Source organism: Chlorocebus sabaeus, chromosome 1, assembly GCF_047675955.1.
Source record: "Chlorocebus sabaeus isolate Y175 chromosome 1, mChlSab1.0.hap1, whole genome shotgun sequence".
NCBI classification, from domain to species: Eukaryota; Metazoa; Chordata; class Mammalia; order Primates; family Cercopithecidae; genus Chlorocebus; species Chlorocebus sabaeus.
Window position 1 is genome coordinate 43,241,368 of NC_132904.1, and position 21,297 is coordinate 43,262,664.

Sequence of the window (21,297 nt, forward strand, 5' to 3'; positions counted from 1 at the left end):
AGATTACAAGAATTGTTTATCCCCTGTGGCAATTTCAGTCTAATTCTCGTAAGACTTTGGAAACACTTTAGGATTCAAAACAGAATAATCAATTTAGGTTGCTTGGATTATTAACACAGTTAATTAAAGAAGCTCTGGGAAATTTTCAATGATTAGTAAGTTTCCTGCTTCATTATGGCTTAAATAAAACAAAAACTGAAAGAAGAATTTTACTCTCATACTAGTCAGGACTCCACTAATGTCCTTTGCCTATTCCCCAGGGACTGGGGACCTAGAAAGCCCAAAACAGATGTGGGGATATGTAATGATCATCCTCAAAAGTTTAATAACACAACATTTTCTTGAAATGATCTAGCAAAGAATTCACCCCGATTCTGCTGGCTGAATGGCAGACCTAATTGCCATCCTCTTCCATAAAGAATTATGGAAATATTCTAGCCCACGATGAGATTTTTCTTCCTTAAAAAATTTTGCCCTTTGAGTCAGCACCATGTAGTTAAATATTATACTTAATAACTTCAAAACCCCTTGAGGGAATGTCTCACCAGTCACTTAGATACAAGGAAGTACACGGAATCTAGTTGAAAGTTGAGAGTCGAAAGTCCCAGTTGAAAGTCTGAACTCAGTCAAGTTAGATTTCCAGTTACCTAATTAGTTTAAATACACCAATAAATATCATCTGTAGAGTGTTACAAGACATCTGACAAGATGGAAAAACTATGAACTCTGAGCCAAGCAAGTGGAGTTCAAGTCACAGCTTAGACATTTATGTCTCTAATATTTAGGGCAAGTTACTTTATCCTGATCTAGCACTTGATAACATGGCCCTTCTAACTAGGTGGCCCCAGGTCTGTGAATGTGTGGCAGGTGAAGGCAAGTGGATGAACTGGATGATTTCTTAAGGCTCATTTCAGTTCTGTTTCTTGGGAGCACACTGGGAATTTATCACGAGACTTGGCTCTCTAAGAGGCTACTAAGCAAGTAATTTCTCTTGGTTCCCATGCCCATAAAGCTCAAGATTAAATAGTCTCATCCCAACAGACATAGACATACAAGGCAAGAACTACAGTAGAGCAATAACAAAGGAAAATAAATAGGCAAGATCAATAAAAGAAAAAATAAAACACAAAGAGATCAAACACTTTAATAGATCCATTTTGCAAAGCATAAAGCAAAACCAAATGATGACAGAATTTTATTTTCATAAGCATTAAACTCACTCCCAAACAACTTAATATAAGGAATGGCCCATCACTGAGAATTACAAAGAAGACATCAATTTCTAAGAGGCCTCATACTATCATTATCATTTGTTCAAAATGAAAATTCACCTATCTCAGCACTGGATGCAAGTCTGTTGGCCTTGCTTTTCTAGATGATGTCATAAAGTGAGCAAGTTCATGCAGGTGGTTATTTTAGGTAAGGAGTAGTTTTAATCAGCAAGTTTGTCTAAGTGTGGGATGAGGGCTCATTAAAACTCTCACCAAACCAACCTTAAAGGCACTGTAGGCTTTCAGTGGGAGGACTATCATTGGCTTTTCTGCCCTGCTTCTCCTTCCCTGAAGTTCCTTCTCAATCTCACACCTCACTTTCCACTAAGAACACAATCAATTCAAAGCAGGTTTCCCTACCCCTTAGCATCATCATTAGCTGTAGTGTAGGTAAGAACAGATGCCTGTTTGGGAACTACAGTCAACAGCCAGAGGGAGAGAGGTAGGGAGGCAGAAAAGTGAGGGAAGAAGAGAAAGAACAGTTTCAATTTCTGCTGTACTACATCAGCCTCACCTTGCAGGAGCAGACAGAACACCTGTCTTCTTTCAAGGTCCACACCTGGCCATTGCGCTTCAGCCCCCCTTCATGAGGACAGTCACCAGAGCAGGAGGGCCCAGAGGGGCAGAGACAGTCAAAGCCCCCTGCCAGGTTGATGCAGGCAGAATCGTTCCAACAGGTGTGAGTTCTTAAGGCACATTCATCGATGTCTGCAATATAGGAAGCACAGAGGCTTAGAATCTAGCCAAGGGAACTGAGAGAACACACAACCATCATTTACAGTAGCATTAACTAACATCATTGACCGTTTACCTCGTGCCAGGTACTGTGCCAAGCTATTCACATGCATTATCTCATTTACAAGTCAGTTCTGCTCTGTGTGGGAGGATCTGTCCTTATTCCTATTCTGCAAATAATGGAGCTGAGGTTTATAGACTTAAATAACATGACCATTGTCATACAGCTAGTGAGTGGCTGATCTGAGACCCAAACCTACAGCTAGCTGCCCGACTCCAATTACTAAAACATCCACTAGCAGTTAGGAAGTTCTCTTAGGATATTTTTAAGAACAATTTCATCCAGAGGCCATAAACACTGTTAATTCATTAACAGTATGCATATACCCCCATGCAGATCTGAGTCTTTTAGAAAAGATGTGAATATATTAGCCACTGAGTAGGAACAAGTGGGCAATCTGGGCAACCTTGAGACAATTAGACTGCTCCTAGATCCTACCACCAAAGTTTGAAGGAAGTGGGAACAATTCTTGGTAGGTGCCTTTTATAATCAAAGTCTTACTATCATAATGGCCAGGAGAATATTTGCCCATGCATAAAAAATAATATCAGAGCTACATGGATGGATGCTGATGAAAGACATAAATATACTGTCCTGCTCTTTATTGACAGTAAGAATGGAATAAAAACATAAATCCAGTCAGCCCATTCTGACATTTAAAGCTTGAGCAACCTTAACAACATCTCAAACACAAACCTGTCCAACCCTGGCTTAAGTCCTTCCCCAAAAGGCGTTCTATTCCCTTACAAAATACCTGATTCCACCTTTGAATAACTCTTTTGAAAATGTCTCCCTTAAACTGAGATGAAATATATTACTGAGTAACTTCTACTCATTAGTAGAAGTACTGAGACTTAGTGTCTGAGACCATTCAGGAAGTGTCTACGAGTTTACTTGGTTTTAGTCTATCTGCTATGCGCAAGTTTCTTTGCACATCATGCAATACAAAGTAGATGACATTAAGAAACTCTAATATTTCTAGAAGACACTTTTTTTCCAAGATCTACTTTTTGGCTTTGTCTTACCAATATTAGTTTTAGTCAAGACATTTCATTAGTGAATAATGATTTCTCCTTTGAAAATTATAGAAAAGATCCCAAATTAAGATGCCTGTATGCCAAGTCAACTAAAATCAAGGCTCACTATATCTGCTCACTGTTACTAGTCATGCACACCCCATTCTAAGTGTATTTCTATTTGAACATATTGTGCTCCTTTCATATAGCCTCTCTTATCTCTTCAATCTTCTTTCATTTCTCTTATTCTTCTCAACTAAAAGGAGTTTTAAATGTGGGAGTATGGTGACCAATGTTTGAAACCAAGCTCTTACTTTTTAGTTGAGTGTTTACTATGTATTAGTCATTTTACACATAACAGTTGTATATTCTTTGACATGTTACTTTGTTTTTCTCCCATTTATCTTCTATATACACTACACCCACCCAATGTATGGTCTTCCAAAAATTTTAAACCCAGCATAGCATATAAATGTCATCTAACACTTCAATTGTTATCTTGTGTGTCCCCTCCCTTTTCATTCAAAAGCAATGAATACAAAATTTCAGTTTAACAGAAGGTATAAATTGAAGAAGATCTATTGTCAAACATGATGACTGTAGTTGATAACAAAGTATTGTATTCTTGAAAATTGCTGAGACTATTTTTGTCACAAAAAATAAGTGTATAATGTGTATATGTGTGTGTGTGTGTATATATATATATATAATGTAGCTTATTTAGCCATTCCAGAATGTATTCCTATTTCAAAACATCATGTTGTATACCATAAATATATATAAAATGTATTTGTTAACTGATTTTTTTTTAAAAAAGCAATGGGAAATCCACAAAGAGGCCATATTGTTTCCTGTGAAGCAACTGTGTCTTAAAACATGTTTTTTCTTATTATGAGAGTATTCTCTCTCTTTACTTTTTCTTGGCCTATAGGGAATAATATAAGGTATAAATTAATTAATTGATAAGCACTTTCCTTCGTGTACTATTTTCACTCCTACACAGTCTTAAAAATTCAGGTTAAGCATCACCATCTCTTACATGGCAAGACAGTCACTACAGATGTTTTGCTTTCTCTGTACCTTATACATAATTCTATCTTTGCATTCACCTCTCAGGAGTTACATGTTTAATATGTCTACCTCCAGAGAGAGTGAGCTCATTGAGGGCAGACACTAAATTTTATTTCTCTTTCTCTCCCCAATGCCGAGTATGACAGAATACTATATGGATAGTCAATGTATTTATTCGATTTAACTTTCTTAGGAAATCCACAGACTGAGACTATTATAATGCCTACTTTGCCAAAATTCGGTCTCTAGAGTGTTCAATAAGCATAAGGCATAATCACAACCCTGCCCTTCAGGGAACGTATTTTGTTGTTGAGTTCTCATCTGTGAAGGCCCTTGGGTCTAATTTAAAGTAGAAAAAAATACAGCAAATTAGTAGCCATATTGGAGAAGGGGCAATGCCCTGCCCCTTGCCCAGGGAAAAGGACATTTGATTTTCTGTCAAATGCTTGAGAACAAGAGCAGAGGAAGCATTAACAAATGGCTCCAGAAATTGTCTGGAAGTATAATTTCAACCCACCCACCACCAGTGGCTACAAAAGGGTCTGTAATTTATGGCTTTCTCTAAAATAATCTCTAAATTGACAACTAATGCCCGGCTATATTATGCTTTTAAAATATTTGGTTATTTGGCATTTACAAAGTTGCAAATATATTGGTAGTGATTTTCTCTCATAAATTAAGAAGCCTGAGCATAAAGATAAACATAGCTATTGTGCACAATAAATACAGGGCGCAAAACCAGGATTTGCTTTCACTTCTCCAGAATGCAAAGATTTCACAGTTGAATATAGGACCATATTGCCTACAGAGTTCCATGTAATTGCTTTACTTATGATACAGAAATCTAATTCTGCTTCCATGCAATTTAACAGATTTATGGAAAGCCAGATGTTAGCAATTATGGAAACCAACATTATTCATATTCTTAGTAATACAGACCTGTTTGCTCTGCACAAAGCCAACTTAATCTATTATACATATCCCAAGGCATCCAACGGGAAGAGGCACCCTATTTACATATTGCAACTGTTGTTCTGTGCTGAGCAAACACAAAGTTATTCACCCATGAGACTTACCCAAATCATCAGACAGGCCTCCCAATGACAAACAGGCAATGAAATAAAAATTAGACGAAGTATTTGAGTATTTCGTACTCAAATCTATTATCATTAGAACGTACTTGTTTTTCTTATTGTAAATAATGGCTGACTGTGATCTCTCTGTGTTTCTTCTTATCAATTCATTATTTAAATGCTTCATGCTTGAATGAATTTTTTTCAATAAAATTCCATGGCTAAGCTTGCATTTGAACTAATTTTCTTGCATTAGCATTTTCACAATTTCTGAAAGCTGTTATTATTGTACTCATATTTGCTCTTTAAAAAAGTCTAGTTGTATCAAGTCAATCTGCTTTCATCTTTGATGTGAGGTTTTTAGGTTACTTGGGCATGTAAGAAAATATAATTCAGAGATGTTTAGATCAGCAGCAATCAAACCAATCCCAATCTAGACGCAATTCTCCTACCCTTCAAGACAAATGGCTCTGCAGAAGTTTTAATAGCATAACCACTGTATTAGTACTTGCCTCGGGAGCTAACACATCTACAGGTTGATTTCAGAAATCAAAGGAAACATTTTACCAATAGTTTGGTAACAGGTTAAAGGAATGAACTTTTTCATTACTCCATATTCTTCTTTCCTGAATAACTTTTACAGCACAACTAGTCTTATTTTCAAACTCAAAACAGGTGATGTGTCAGAAAACAAAATTTTACCTGGGGTTGGAAGATACAGCTGTGTGTGTGTTCCTACTTGGAAATCATTATGAGTGGCTCAGAAGTGAGAACAGAGCTTGGGGGTTTATTAATGACAGACAAACTGGAGCACAGATCCCTCTCCAATAGCTAAAGCAGTATTGGATTTTTGTTTTTTTTTAACAGTGGCAAAGAGAAAATTATGGGGGGGAAATATACACACTACACATTAGCAAAATAAGTAAAATAATCAAGTAGCAAAATCTGAAGTCTGATGTAACTTGCAAAATAAAAGACTACTGAAATTTGAACCTGCACAATAAATTCAAATCCAGGATAAGAGGTGGCAGCCATGCTGTATCATGTGCTGGCCATACCACACTTGGATATTGTGTTCCCTTTAGCACACAGACTATGAAGAATGAGGTTGACACAGTTAGAACACATCAGAAGAGATCCATTAGCGTGATGAGGGGCTCAAACTCATCTCACTTTGGCAAAACACAAGATGTTCAGTCTGAAAAGACAAAGACTAAAGGAAGAGATAAGTGAGCGATAGCTTCATCTATTTGAGATGCTGCTATGTATCTTTTAGGAAGAATTTTCAACACCCCTTTAGCATTAACTCTTCACTCACTGTTCCAGCCCCAAACCTTTCCTAAGTCAGGAAGAAACCCTTTCCTATGGTGTTCCCTTGTTTGGTGTATAATTTTGTTACTCTGCAATGAATCTTCCCCTTTCTTTTAATTAAGGAGACTCTCTCTTTTGACAAAGGAAAAATAAAACACTGTTTTGGCTCACTATTTCCTTGATCCAGATTTTATTTCCTAGTATCTACAATTAGCAGCTATCCCCATTTACTCATTTTCATTCTCCCCTGAATGTGTGTAAGCTTCCATGGGACCCTCTTCTCAAAGGCTAAATCTTGAAGTCTCTCATAACCACTTGTTTGCAAAATCATCACTCTTGCTTAAAAAATATTATAACAAATATTGTTATTATTTCAGTCTAAGAGTTCTCTCTGTGACCCTTCTGGAATATAATATTGCCCTCTTCATCCTATTACCTCTTCATTAGTCACTAGTACTCATCAATGAGTAAATGAATTCCCTGCATATTTATTGCACATCTACTCTATGCCAGATACACTGCTAAGTGCTGCAGATACAATGGTCCAAGAAGCCAGATACAGTCCTATGAGTATTGACTTTATAATTATCTCTAATTAAAAAAAATTATTTATATATCCTAAGTTTCCATGTCTGATCCTTTCTTCTCTTTCTCCTTAGTGGAAGAAGTATAGCATACCAATTGAAAGCTTAAGCTTTGTAATCCAGAAACTATGGATACCAGTTTTCCTGGCACTGAGGGAGTTTCTGCGATAGTTGACTTTCAGCGTTAAAACTGAGAAAGTTCCAGCCACATAGGGACAAGTGAGTCAACTTTGTCCCAGTCCCATCCCTGTAATTTATTACTTGTATGATTCTAAAAATTTACCTAACATCTCTGAGTCTTGGTCCCATTATGTGAAAAATTTAGATAAAAATATACCCCATAGAAACATTTGGGTAAATACATGATATGCTTGTCATGTAGTAATTGCTCAAAAATGATTAGTCACTATTATTGTTGATCTTGTTCCTATTGTTTCCATAATTTTTCTCTCATAGATTTAACCTCATTTAGTGAATTCCACTCTCCCATCTCTTCAGGACAGATACTCAAACATACTCAAATCTGCACCACCAGTCCTGATCTCTTATGATGCAGCCAACCCACATATTCATCGATTTGCCAAGGATTTCCATGTGAATTCTGAATTCTCACACGAATTCACATGGGTTTTTTGTTTGTTGTTTGTTTGAGACAGTCTCACTCTGCTACCCAGGCTGAAGTGCAGTGGCGCGATCTCGGCTCACTGCCAGCTCCTCCTCCCAGGTTCACACCATTCTCCTGCCTCAGCCTCCCAAGTAGGTGGGACTACAGGCGCCTGCCACCATGCCCAGCTAATTTTTTGTATTTTTAGTAGAGACGGGGTTTCACCGTGTTAGCCAGGATGGTCTCGATCTCCTGATCTCGTGATCCACCCACCTCGGCCTCTCAAAGTGCTGGGATTACAGGTGTGTTCACATGGTTTTGATTAGTACATTGGCTAGCCATACCCAGAAATGTTAACATTAAATGCTTTCTCTGAGCCTTAATCTGATGTTAAGTGAAACGTGTGGAAAAACAATTTTCTTACACTCCATGAACTTGCTTTGGTCACTAATTACATTTTATTTATAGGATGTACAAATTTAGGTGTTTTACTGTAGATGAAGAAAAGTTTCTTCTAAATTAATCAAGTTGGTTTACTTTCTGCTATGAACAAGTCATACTTCTTTAGTGATTAAATCTGCTTAAAATCAATACAGTTCTGACCAGCAGAGAGAATAAATAAAACATCTATAAATATTGAAATACTTGCTGTTTAAAGAGAGTTTTACTGCACAGAGGCTACAGTATTGTCAACAACCCACGATTTATATGTTTTTATATATCTGCTTACGAGTAGGAGGGTGGTTTGTATTATTGCTGCAGTCTACTAAATGACTAATACCAGGCCATACACATTCCATTGTTATAGCCATTATATTGTTTAATGTCTTTAACAAAATTTCATCCTTTGCTGAAAAGAATTACTTTCCCTGCATTTTAATTTTATGCTGCCTACATCAGCTTTATGTTTTCTTGTATGCTTAGCTGTAAGCATTCTCTTTTCTATCTTCCTTACTCATTCACATTTGTAAGATTCTGGTCTTATCTTTGTGTCTCTCATAGCAGCTTTTACAGTGTCTTTCACCCAGTAAGAAATGCATAAACATTTGTTAAGTTTAGATTTGGTGGAGCTGTGATTGAAAAAGAACCCTTGCTTTTGGATGGCCCCAGGCTTCTCTTTGGTAAAATTTAGGAGCTATATAAAATGTTTTCTAAGATCTTGTCCATTTCCAATTTGATATGATTACTTTTCATCTCTGTAAGGCTGAGCTTGTAATTCAAGTGTTAGAATACGAGTGGTGACAGAGGAAGAGCAGAATAGAGGTGAAGGAAAGAACTAGCCTTGGGACAACAAATGCATTTCTTAGAATTAAACAGTTCTCTTGGATATTCCATAATTATTGAAACATCTCTGCTCTCCCTTAATGAGCATTTGCAAGCAAGTGCCAATGAGGGGAAGCAACAAAGGAAGAAGCATGTTTTTCCTGTCTGCGTTGAAGCCTTGGCAATGTAATCCTTGGTGACAAATACAATCCAGCCAAGGTGAAAACCAACACTAACTCTCTATTTTGACAGATCATTCTCTTAAGCAAGTTGTCAGATGAGGAATTATTTCTTCTCTCTTCTACGCCAAGGAAAGGTCTTAGGCAGAGGGAGGTTACAAAGTAATTTCATTCACTTTGTAGTGAATCCTGCAATTCACACAGAAGTCAAAGGTCTAAAAATATTGTCAATGCAGCAATTCTCAAACCAGGTCTTAATGTAAACAACAGGAGGGTCAGATTACAGGAGCTAAGAATTCCAGGTCCTTTCAAGCGTATTATTTATTATTTCCTTTCACGGCCCTGCGTATTGTAGTTCCAAACTTCTAAGGGGTAGTCAAGGCTTTTCCAAAAACTATGCCCTAGTAGGGAAGTTAAGACATTGATCAAGAACAGTAATTTGAACCACCATTCCAAGAAGGGCTGCATCTTCAGAGAACACAAACAAGCTAATTAATGAATCTTTATTTGATCTCATGGTGTCTTTTCTTGGAGGATTTTATCCCTTTGAATCTTGATCCTCTCTTCATATTTCTTCTATAAAATGCTAAACAGCTGGTTTGGTAAAACAGCTCTGGGGCTTCCCCCTATTTTGAAAGGAAGATTCTCTGAAAGATCCACAAGGCCTTTGTGGGGACCAGGGAAAAGGAAGCACAGAGTAGAAGACTTGAGTCCACTGCCCTAGACTTTGGAGGATCAAATTCTCTTTAATTTAAATTAGTCTTTTTTTTCTGTAGTTCTTACCCTAAGGAAGGTAAAACCATATACACCAAAGCTAAGTTGGTTTCCAAGGAAAATCAAAGTAGGCGACTAACAAAGGTCCTATCCATGACTGAACACTAGTCAGAGACTCCTCTGAGCAGACTCTCTGATAAATGATTTTGTCCACCCCATTAACCAACCCTCATTAAAAGACTCAAACAAGCACTAACATTTTTTCTAATGACTCAAGGTCACATCACCAGGATGGGAATTCCAAACCCCATACGTTTCTGACTGGAAAAGGTAAAGGCTGCCAAAATAATTTACTGTTCGTTTCAGCCAACACTTGAAAATAGGACCCCTCTCCTAGTCGCTGTGGAGGAGTTGAGTCTAACTTCCACAAGTGCCACTTAGCAAATTCAGGTGAGTTTCACATGAAAAACCTACCCTTTCAGCTTTTTGTAAATTCCACTTTCCTGACTCATGTTCAAGCCCCTGCCTCACTCTCTTTCTACTCCTTTATTCACCCTTTAAAACACCCAGTCATTTCTGCACAAATTGAAGTTCATTTCTGTTTACATTGGGCCCTCTTCCCTATTTCAATAGTTCATTAGGGATTAAAATCTGTTCTTACTAGTGTCCACCTTTGGCAGTCTTTCATATTTACCTTTGTAAAATCTTTACTACTGCTGGTATCTTTAATGCCACTCAGGGTGCCAGATTAAAAATAAAAAGATTCTGACAGTTCAACCCTGGTTGAGCCCAGCTTATCAGGATAAGTTGCAGATGGGGGCCAATGTATTTATTAATAAGAAAAATGATTGCTCTGAGAATCTTTATAAATTCACTTTTCAGCAAATGCAGATTTGCTGTGTCAGACACCATTTTGGGAATTGGGAATATGATAGCAAGTAAAACAGGCACAATTCCTGCTCTTGGAAGGTTAAGACTTAATAGGGGAAGACAACAGATTCATGTATCTTTCATGTATCTTCCTCAAGAACCTGCAGATGGTTTGCTATCCTGGCCACCCGAGGTACTTTTATTGAGTTATGATTAATTAACACATTTTGATGTAACAGAGATTCTTCTTTTGTTATGCATAATAACAATGCCTTAGTAAACTCTTACACATTATACTCTTTAGAGTTTTCAAAATCATTTCAAATTCATGATATAATTTGTCCTTGCAAAATACTCAGAATGTTCGTATCAACATCATTGTCAATTAACCAAACTGAGGGTCACTTAAATGATCACTGCTTTTCAAACATTTCTTTTTTGTTTTTATATATTCATATGTATATACTTTTTTATTATTATTATTATACTTTAAGTTCTAGGGTACATGTGCACAATGTGCAGGTTTGTTACATATGTATACATGTGCCATGTTGGTGTGCTGCACCCATTAACTTGTCATTTACATTAGGTACATCTCCTAATGCTATCCCTCTCCCCTACCCCCTCCTCACAATAGGACCCCGGGTGTGATGTTCCCCTTCCTGTTTCCAAGTGATCTCATTGTTCATTCCCACCTATAAGTGAGAACATGCAGTATTTGATTTTCTGTTCTTGTGACAGTTTGCTGAGAATGATAGTTTCCAGCTGCATCCATGTCCCTACAAAGGACACGAACTCATCGTTTTTTGTGGCTGCATAGTATTCCGTGGTGTATATGTGCCACATTTTCTTAATCCAGTCTGTCACTGATGGACATTTGGGTTGATTCCAAGTCTTTGCTATTGTGAATAGTGCTGCAATAAACATACGTGTGCATGTGTCTTTATAGCAGCATGACTTATAATCCTTTGGGTATATATCGAGTAGTGGGATGGCTGGGTCAAACGGTATTTCTAGTTCTAGATCCTTGAGGAATCACCACAGTGTCTTCCACAATGGTTGAACTAGTTTACAGTCCCATCAACAGTGTAAAAGTGTTCCTATTTCTCCACATCCTCTCCAGCACCTGTTGTTTCCTGATTTTTTAATGATTGCCATTCTAACTGGTGTGAGATGGTGTCTCATTGTGGTTTTGATTTGCATTTCTCTGATGGCGAGTGATGATGAGCATTTTTTCATGTGTCTGTTGGCTGTATGAATGTCTTCCTTTGAGAAATGTCTGTTTATATCCTTTGCCTACTTTTTGATGGGGTTGTTTGTTTTTTTCTTGTAAATTTGATTGAGTTCCTTATAGGTTCTGGATATTAGCCCTTTGTCAGATGAGTAGATTGCAAAAATTTTCTCCCATTTTTGGGATCTAATACTAATTTGTTGCCTGTTCACTCTGATGGTAGTTTCTTTTGCTGTGCAGAAGCTCTTTAGTTCAATTAGATCCCATTTGTCAATTTTGGCTTTTGCTGCCATTGCTTTTGGTGTTTTAGACATAAAGTCCTTGCCCATGCCTATGTCCTGAATGGTATTACCTAGGTTTTCTTTTAGGATTTATATGGTTTTAGGTCTAACATTTAAGTCTTTAATCCATCTTGAATTAATTTACATATGAGGAGTAAGGAAAGGATTCAGTTTCAGCTTTCTACTTATGGCTAGCCAATTTTCCCAGCACCATTTATTAAATAGGGAATCCTTTCCTCATTTCTTGTTTTTGTCAGGTTTGTCAAAGATCAGAGGGCTGTAGATGTGTGATATTATTTCTGAGGACTCTGTTCTGTTCCATTGGTCTATATCTCTGTTTTGGTACCAGTACCATGCTCTTTTGGTTACTGTAGCCTTGTAGTATAGTTTGAAGTCAGGTAGCATGATGCCTCCAGCTTTGTTCTTTTGACTTAGGATTGTCTTGGCAATGCAGGGTCTTTTTTGGTTCCATATGAAATTTAAAGCAGTTTTTTCCAATTCTGTGAAGAAAGTCATTGGTAGCTTAATGGGGATGGCATTGAATCTATAAATTACCTTGGGAAGTATGGCCATTTTCACGATATTGATTCTTCCTATCCATGAGCATAGTATGTTCTTCCAATTGTTTGTGTCCTCTTTTATTTCACTGAGCAGCGGTTTGTAGTTCTCCTTGAAGAGGTCCTTTACATCCCTTGTAAGTTGGATTCCTAGGCATTTTATTCTCTTTGACGCAATTGTGAATGGAAGTTCTTTCCTGATTTGGCTCTCTGTTTGTCTGTTACTGGTGTATAAGAATGCTTGTGATTTTTGCACATTGATTTTGTATCCTGAGACTTTGCTGAAGTTGCTTATCAGCTTAAGGAGATTTTTGGCTGAGATAATGGGGTTTGCTAAATATACAATCATGTCATCTGCAAAAAGGGACAATTTGACTTCTTCTTCTCCTAACTGAATACCCTTTATTTATTTCTGTTGCCTGATTGCCCTAGCCAGAACTACCAACACTATGTTGAATAGGAGTGGTGAGAGAGGGCGTCCCTGTCTTGTGCCAGTTTTCAAAGGGAATGCTTCCGGTTTTTGCCCATTCAGTATGATATTGGCTGTGGTTTTGTCATAAATAGCTCTTATTATTTTGAGATATGTTCCATCAATACCGAATTTATTGAGAATTTTTATCATCGAGGGCTATTGAATTTTGTCAAAGGCCTTTTCTGCATCTATTGAGAGAATCATGTGGTTTTTGTCTTTGGTTCTGTTTACATGATGGATTACATTTATTGATTTGCATATGTTGAACCAGCCTTGCATCCCAGGGATGAAACCCACTTGATCATGGTGGATAAGCATTTCGATGCGCTGCTGGATTCGGTTTGCCAGTATTTTATTGAGGATTTTTGCATCAATGTTCATCAGGGATATTGGTCTAAAATTCTCTTTTTTTGTTGTACCTCTGTCAGGCTTTGGTATCAGGATGATGTTGGCCTCACAAAATGAGTTAGGGAAGATTCCCTCTTTTTCTATTGATTGGAATAGTTTCAGAAGGAATGGTACCAACTCCTCCTTGTAGCTCTGGTAGAATTCGGCTGTGAATCCGTCTGGTCCTGGACTTTTTTTGTTTGGTAGGCTATTATTTATTGCCTCAATTTCAGAGCCTGCTATTGGTCTATTCAGGGATTTAACTTCTTCCTGGTTTAGTCTTGGGAGAGTGTAAGTGTCCAAGAAATTATCCATTTCTTCTAGGTTTTCTACTTCATTTGCGTAGAGGTGTTTATAGTATTCTCTAATGGTAGTTTTTACTTCTGTGGGGTCGGTGGTGATATCCCCTTTTTCATTTTTTATTGTGTCTATTTGATTCTTCTCTCTTTTCTTCTTTATTAGTCTTACTAGCGGTCTATCAATCTTGTTGATCTTTTCAAAAAACCAGCTCCTGGATTCATTGATTTTTGGGGGGTTTTTTTTGTGTCTCTATCTCCTTCAGTTCTGCTCTGATCTTAGTTATTTCTTGCCTTCTGCTAACTTTTGAATGTGTTTGCTCTTGCATCTCTAGTTCTTTTAATTGTGATGTTAGGGTGTCAATTTTAGATCTTTCCAGCTTTCTCTTGTGGGCATTTAGTGCTATAAATTTCCCTCTACACATTGCTTTAAATGTGTCCCAGAGATTCTGGTATGTTGTATCTTTGTTCTCATTGGTTTCAAAGAACATCTTTATTTCTGCCTTCATTTTGTTATGTACCCAGTAGTCATTCAGGAGCAGGTTGTTCAATTTCCATGTAGTTGAGTGGTTTCGATTAAGTTTCTTAGTCCTGAGTTCTAGTTTGACTGCACTGTGGTCTGAGAGACAGTTTGTTATAATTTCTGTTCTTTTACATTTGCTGAGGAGTACTTTACTTCCAATTATGTGGTCTATTTTGGAATAAGTGTGATGTGGTGCTGAGAAGAATGTATATTCTGTTGATTTGGGGTGGAGAGTTCTGGAGATGTCTATTAGGTCCATTTGGTGCAGAGTTGAGTTCAATTCCTGGATATCCTTGTTAACTTTCTGTGTCGTTGATCTGTCTAATGTTGACAGTGGGGTGTTAAAGTCTCCCATTATTATTGTATGGGAGTCTAAGTCTCTTTGTAAGTTTCTAAGGACTTGCTTTATGAATCTGGGTGCTCCTGTATTGGGTGCATATATATTTAGGATAGTTAGCTCTTCCTGATGAATTGATCCCTTTACCATTATGTAATGGCCTTCTTTGTCTCTTTTGATCTTTGATGGTTTAAAGTCTGTTTTATCAGAGACTAGGATTGCAACCCCTGCTTTTTTTTGTTCTCTATTTGCTTGGTAGACCTTCCTCCATCCCTTTATTTTGAGTCTATGTATATCTCTGCATGTGAGATGGGTCTCCTGAATACAGCAACTGATGGGTCTTGACTCTTTATCCAATTTGCCAGTCTGTGTCTTTTAATTGGAGCATTTAGTCCATTTACATTTAAGGTTAATATTGTTATGTGTGAACTTGATCCCGTCATTATGATATTAGCTGGTTATTTTGCTCACAAGTTGATGCAGTTTTTTCCTAGCATCAATGGACTTTACATTTTGACAAGTTTTTGCAATGGCTGGTACCTGTTGTTCCTTTCCATGTTTAGTGCTTCCTTCAGGGTCTTTTGTAGGGCAGGCCTGGTGTTGGCAAAATCTCTAAGCATTTGCTTGTCTGTAAAGGATTTTATTTCTCCTTCTGTTATGAAACTTAGTTTGCCTGGATATGAAATTCTGGATTGAAAATTCTTTAAGAATATTGAATATTGGCCCCCACTCTCTTCTGCCTTGTAGAGTTTCTGCCAAAAGATCTGCTGTTAGTCTGATGGGCTTCCCTTTGTGTGTAACCCAACCTTTCTCTGTGGCTGCCCTTAACATTTTTTCCTTCATTTCAACTATGGTGAATCTGACAATTATGTGTCTTGGAGTTGCTCTTCTCGAGGAGTATCTTTGTGGTGTTCTCTGTATTTCCTGAATTTGAATGTTGGCCTGCCTTACTAGGTTGGGGAAGTTCTCCTGGATAATATCCTGCAGAGTGTTTTCCAACTTGATTCCATTCTCCCCGTCACTTTCAGGTACACCAATCAGATGTAGATTTTGTCTTCTCACATAATCCCATATTTCTTGGAGGCTTTGTTCATTTCTTTTTATTCTTTTTTCTCTACATTTCTCTTCTTGCTTCATTTCATTCATTTGATCTTTAATTGCTGATACTCTTTCTTCCAGTTGATCAAGTTGGTTACTGAAGCTTGTGCATTTGTCACGTAGTTCTCGTGTTATGGTTTTCATCTCTATCAGTTCTTTTAAGGTCTTCTCTGCATTGATTATTCTAGTTATCCATTTATCCATTCGTTTTTCAAGGTTTTTAGTTTCTTTGCGCTGGTTATGTAGTTCCTCCTTTAGCTCTGAGAAGTTTGATTGACTGAAGCCTTCTTCTTTCAACTTGTCAAAGTCATTCTCTGTCCAGCTTTGTTCCATTGCTGGCGATGAGCTGCGTTCCTTTGGAAGGGGAGATGCGCTCTGATTTTTTGAATTTCCAGCTTTTCTGCACTGCTTTTTCCCCATCTTTGTGGTTTTATCTGCCTTTGGTCTTTGATGATGGTGACGTACTGATGGGGTTTTGGTGTGGGTTTCCTTTCTGTTTGTTAGTTTTCCTTCTAACAGTCAGGACCCTCAGCTGTCAGTCTGTTGGAATTTGCTTAAGGTCCACTCCAGACCTTGTTTGCCTGGGTATCAGCAGCGGAGGCTGCAGAAGACAGAATATTGCTGAACAGCGAGTGTTGCTGTCTGATTCTTGCTCTGGAAGCTTCGTCTCAGGGGTATACCCCTCCGTGTGAGGTGTGAGGTGTCAGTCTGCATCTAGTGGGGGATGTCTCCCAGTTAGGCTACTCAGGGGTCAGGGACCCACTTGAGTAGCCAGTCTGTCCCTTCTCAGATCTCAACCTCCATGCTGGGAGATCCACTGCTCTCTTCAAAGCTGTCAGATGGGGGCAATTACCTCTGCCGAGGTTTCAGCTGCTTTTTGTTTAGCTATGCCCTGTCCCCAGAGGAGGAGTCTACAGAGGCAGGCCAGCCTCCTGGAGCTGTGGTGGGCTCCACCCAATTCGAGCTTCCCAGTGGCTTTGTTTACCTACTTAAGCCTCAACAATGGTGGGCACCCCTCCCCCAGCCTTGCTGCCACCTTGCAGTTAGATCTCAGATTGCTGTGCTAGCAATGAGGGAGGCTCCGTGGGCGTAGGACCCTCTGGGCCAGGTTTGGGATATAATCTCCTGGTGTGCCATTTGCTAAGACCTTTGGTAAAGCGCAGTAGGGTGGGAGTTACCCGATTTTCCAGGTGTTGTGTGTCTCAATTTCCTTTGGCTAGGAAAAGGAATTCCCTTCCCTGGTGAGGGGATGCCTCACCCTGCTTCAGCTCTTGCTAGTCAGGCAGCACCCACAGACCAGCGCCAACTGTCTGACATGCCCCAGTGAGATGAACCTCGTACTTTAGTTGAAAATGCAGAAATCACCCATCTTCTGTGTCACTCATGCTGGGAGCTGGAGGCTGGAGCTGTTCCTATTTGGCCATCTTGGGCGTGCCCCTCTTTTCAAACATTTCTACCAAAATTATCTCCGTGGCAAAAAGAGTGAACACTCACTTGGAATCTTGCATATTCATAAACCCTGTTATAAGTATAAAATATATTTGAAGTTTTATATTTCTATTTTAAAAATTATTTTTGGCTTCTAGTTAATATCAGGATTATTTACATATAAATCATATTTTCCTGAAACCATGGAGTACAGTAAAATTCCTCTCCTACTTTTGTGTTATCTTGTATGCAGCAGCACGCTTTTAGCAATGCTAGCAGTGTAACAGGTATAGAAAGAGTAACAAGGGTCAAGTAACTTGCCCAGGGCCGGCCACACAACTAGAAAGTTTTTGTGAGGACACAAATGCAGGCATCCTAACTAAAAGCCATGCTTGTCCCACCTCATCACACAATGGTTGACTCCCAATTCTGTAGAATACAAACACAGTAACCTTATGCAAAGACTAGATGGTAAATATCTTATATGGTTTGGCTCTGTGTCCCTACCCAAATCTCATCTTGTAGCTCCCATAATTCCCATGTTGTGGGAGGGACCCAGTGGGAGACAATTGAATCACGGGGGTGGTTTCCCCCATACTGTTCTCATGGTAGTGAATAGGTCTCACAAGAACTGATGGTTTTATAAGGGGTTTCCGCTTTCACTTCCCTCTCTCACCTATTGAGAAGAAAGATGTGCCTTTTGCCTTCCACCGTGATTTTGAGACCTCCCCAGCCAGGTGGAACTGTGAGTTCTCCATTAAACTTCTGCCTTTTAGTATTGTCCCAGTCTCGGGTATGTCTTTATCAGCAGTGTAAAAATGAACTAATACAATCTCCAACATGACAACCTACACATTGATTCTCTAAATATTAATGATACTTAATATTTATAAAAGGCAATGATAAAATGATTAAAACAAGGCCTCTATTTAAAAAGCATTACAATTTATTGGAGTAGATAGAATCCTCACCATTTACCCCATAATGCCACTTATTGACTCCTCTATATTTCTACCACCTGGACCATTAATTACAATGGCATCATTGCTCTGCCATGATCTCTTCCTTGAAGAGAAGCTAAGTGAATAGTCTAATAATGCTACTCTCATTATCCTAAGGGTTTTTTTTTTTTTTTTAAGCAGGAAAATGATCCAGTTTCAATTACTCCATGACTGTATATTTAGGAATTGACAGAAACTTGTATTTGAGTCTATCTCTGACTTACATGTGTCCCCAAACAGTTTTAGGAAGTCATTTTCATAATTTCTCAGCTGAGAAATTGTTACTCACTATGGGGCAATGAGAAAGTTCAGATGTCACTGTTCTTCCGTTTGTCTATCCATAAAGCAGGAACTCGTACCAAACTTGAAGGTTCAATATGAGAATTTTAGGACATTTAACATATAGTAGTTGCTTGATAATGATTATATTCAATAGCTGGCTAATTCTGAGGGCTTCACTTTTTCAGAAGAAAGTCATTTGAAGCAAAAGGAATAGCAGAAACAGATGCAGAAAACCACATTGATACACTTATGATAGAGTATCTGAAATTTTATGGGAAGTACTATTACATTTGTGTAACTATATAGCATATTAAAAATCATGACTTTTTTACAAATGATCACATTTTCTTAACAATATTATATAACACTGGTTTATGAAATAAAATTCAAAACTTGCAACTCCTCAGTTTAGAAAACACTACCCTTCACAGTCTGGTCTCCGCCTCTATTGCAAGGCTGTGGTCTAATTATTCCTCACCTATGTCAAAACTATATAGGGTTTGTGGATGAAGCAGGTGCTTCTTCCACACTGGAAATCTCACCATCCTTGGAATACAATTAGATTCCTTTCATGACCGCATCTATAATCAGGCTGCTATCACTTCCTGGAATACATCCCTTAATGAGTATTTCACCTGGAAAAAAATCTTCTCATTCAATAGACCTGGCGCAAATATATTTTCTGTGAAAGATTACCATATACATTGCCATCCCCAAATATCCCCACTCCATGAGAAGTTAGTCACTTTTGTCTTAGAGTCTTTTTTTTCCTAATTGATTTATAATCTAGCTGGTCCACAATACAGCCTCTCCAAATCCCTGTCCACTTCCACTGTCCCCACTCCAGACTGGAAAGACTGTGTCATATTCCTCTCTGTATGCCTAAGACTTAGAACAGGGAGTAACACTGACCAGACCCTCTCAATAAATGCTCCTTTAACAAATGACTAGTGATTTTATGCTGATACTGCTTTAATTGGTCTAAGTACTACAGTTTAATATTCCCTGCTCATAAACCCACAGGTAAACATTTCACAGCAGCTTGAGTAATCTCAGAGTAAGAACAAAAAACTATTCAATATTCATTTCAAAGAAATTGTAGATAATTGTATTAGTCAATTTTCATGCCACTAATAAAGAAATACCTCAAACTGGGTAATTTACAAAGAAAAGAGGTTTAATTGATTCACAGTTCCACATGGCTGGGGAGGCTTCACAATCATGGTAAAGGCAAAGGAAGAACAAAGGCACCTCTTACATAGTGGCAGGCAAGAGAGTGTGTGCAGGGGAACTGCCCTTTATAAAACCATCAGATCTTGTGAGACTTATTCTATATCATGAGAGTAGCATGGGAAAACCCTCCCCCATGATTCAATTACCTACCACTGGTTCCCTCCCATGACACAGGGGGATTATGGGAGCTACAATTCAAGATGAGATTTGGGTGGGGACATGGCCATACCATATCAGTAATGAACTCTGAATTGCTGCTTAGACATGATCTTTGGCTCTAACACATTCAAGCCAGGAGTTTCTGTAATGAAACAATTGCTCACACTGAACCTCAAAAAGGCAGGAAGCTGAAACTACAAGCAATTCAGTATCAAGGAGTGCTCAGAAACTGAGAAAGGAAAGCAATGAATCTCCCCCAAGATTGAATTATAAATCTCCCAGAAGAAAGGAAAGCAATGAATCTCCCCCAAGATTGAATTATAAATCTCCAGAAGAAACTTATAAATCTAACTCTGATTTATAAGTTAAATCAGAGTTAGAATGGTAACTGGAAATATTGAGGCTGGATCCTGGTATTTCAACAGTGGTTCGCACATTGTCAGTGGCCAAGATCCCAGGAAACACTATGGTTCCATTTCCTCCAGAAGATGTAGGCACACATGTATACACAAGCTTGCACACAGTTTCAGAGTGTTCTGAGGGCTTTCAATGAAAATCCCAAGGCAGTATTTTCAAAATTCAGTGAACTTCAGAATCAACCAATGAGAGCTCTCATTAAAACACAGATCACTAGGCCCGTCCCCACAGAGCTCCTGATTCAGAAGGTCTAGAGTGTGGTGTAGAATTTGCATTTCTAACAAGTTCCCAGGCAACTCCCATGATGCTGGTCTGAGTATCATTACTTCTAAAATTACTGCCTGAAGCTACAATGGGCACTGAGTTCACAGGAAGTAATATGATCTGAGGAAACCCTGTTTTTTAGAAATGCCCCCTCTCATTCTGTTTTCACTCAGTGGAGACTGCCAGCTATTCAGGAAGAAAGAAAAAAGACATTTAAAACTTACGAAGAACAATTTGCATATAAACTTTGAGGTCTTGTTCAGAAAACTAAAAAGCTTCTCTGTGGCTTGTTTTCCAAAACATGTCAAGGTCACAGTGAGGAAAGGACCCTAAAACCATAACCACACTACAAAGCACCTTTTTATGGGAACACAGTCATCTTTTCCTTGTGTATTACCCAACTCTTTACTCTTCAAGTTCCATCTCTCCAATAAAGCCTTAAAGTCCCCAGCCCATGTCTTCCTTTTCTCAGAACTCCCACCAGACCAATTCACAGAATACAAAATTGTCATCTAGCACTTGTGAAATCCTGCTTCACAATCCTTTTTTATCCCCAAAGGCTTCTGGGACTTTGAGGTC

The 21,297-nt window shown here is 38.3% G+C and overlaps 1 protein-coding gene across 2 annotated transcripts in view; it reads right to left on the reverse strand.

Annotated features, from left to right (window-relative positions):
- The window catches only part of NELL1 (neural EGFL like 1), a 936,950-nt gene that overhangs the window by 12,916 nt on the left and 902,737 nt on the right, over positions 1-21,297 (reverse strand). For both annotated transcript variants that reach the window (XM_008004248.3, XM_008004241.3), the window contains one exon: positions 1,786-1,979. In XM_008004248.3, coding sequence (XP_008002439.3) covers positions 1,786-1,979 — 194 coding nt within the window. The remainder of the gene's footprint in view (positions 1-1,785; positions 1,980-21,297) is intronic.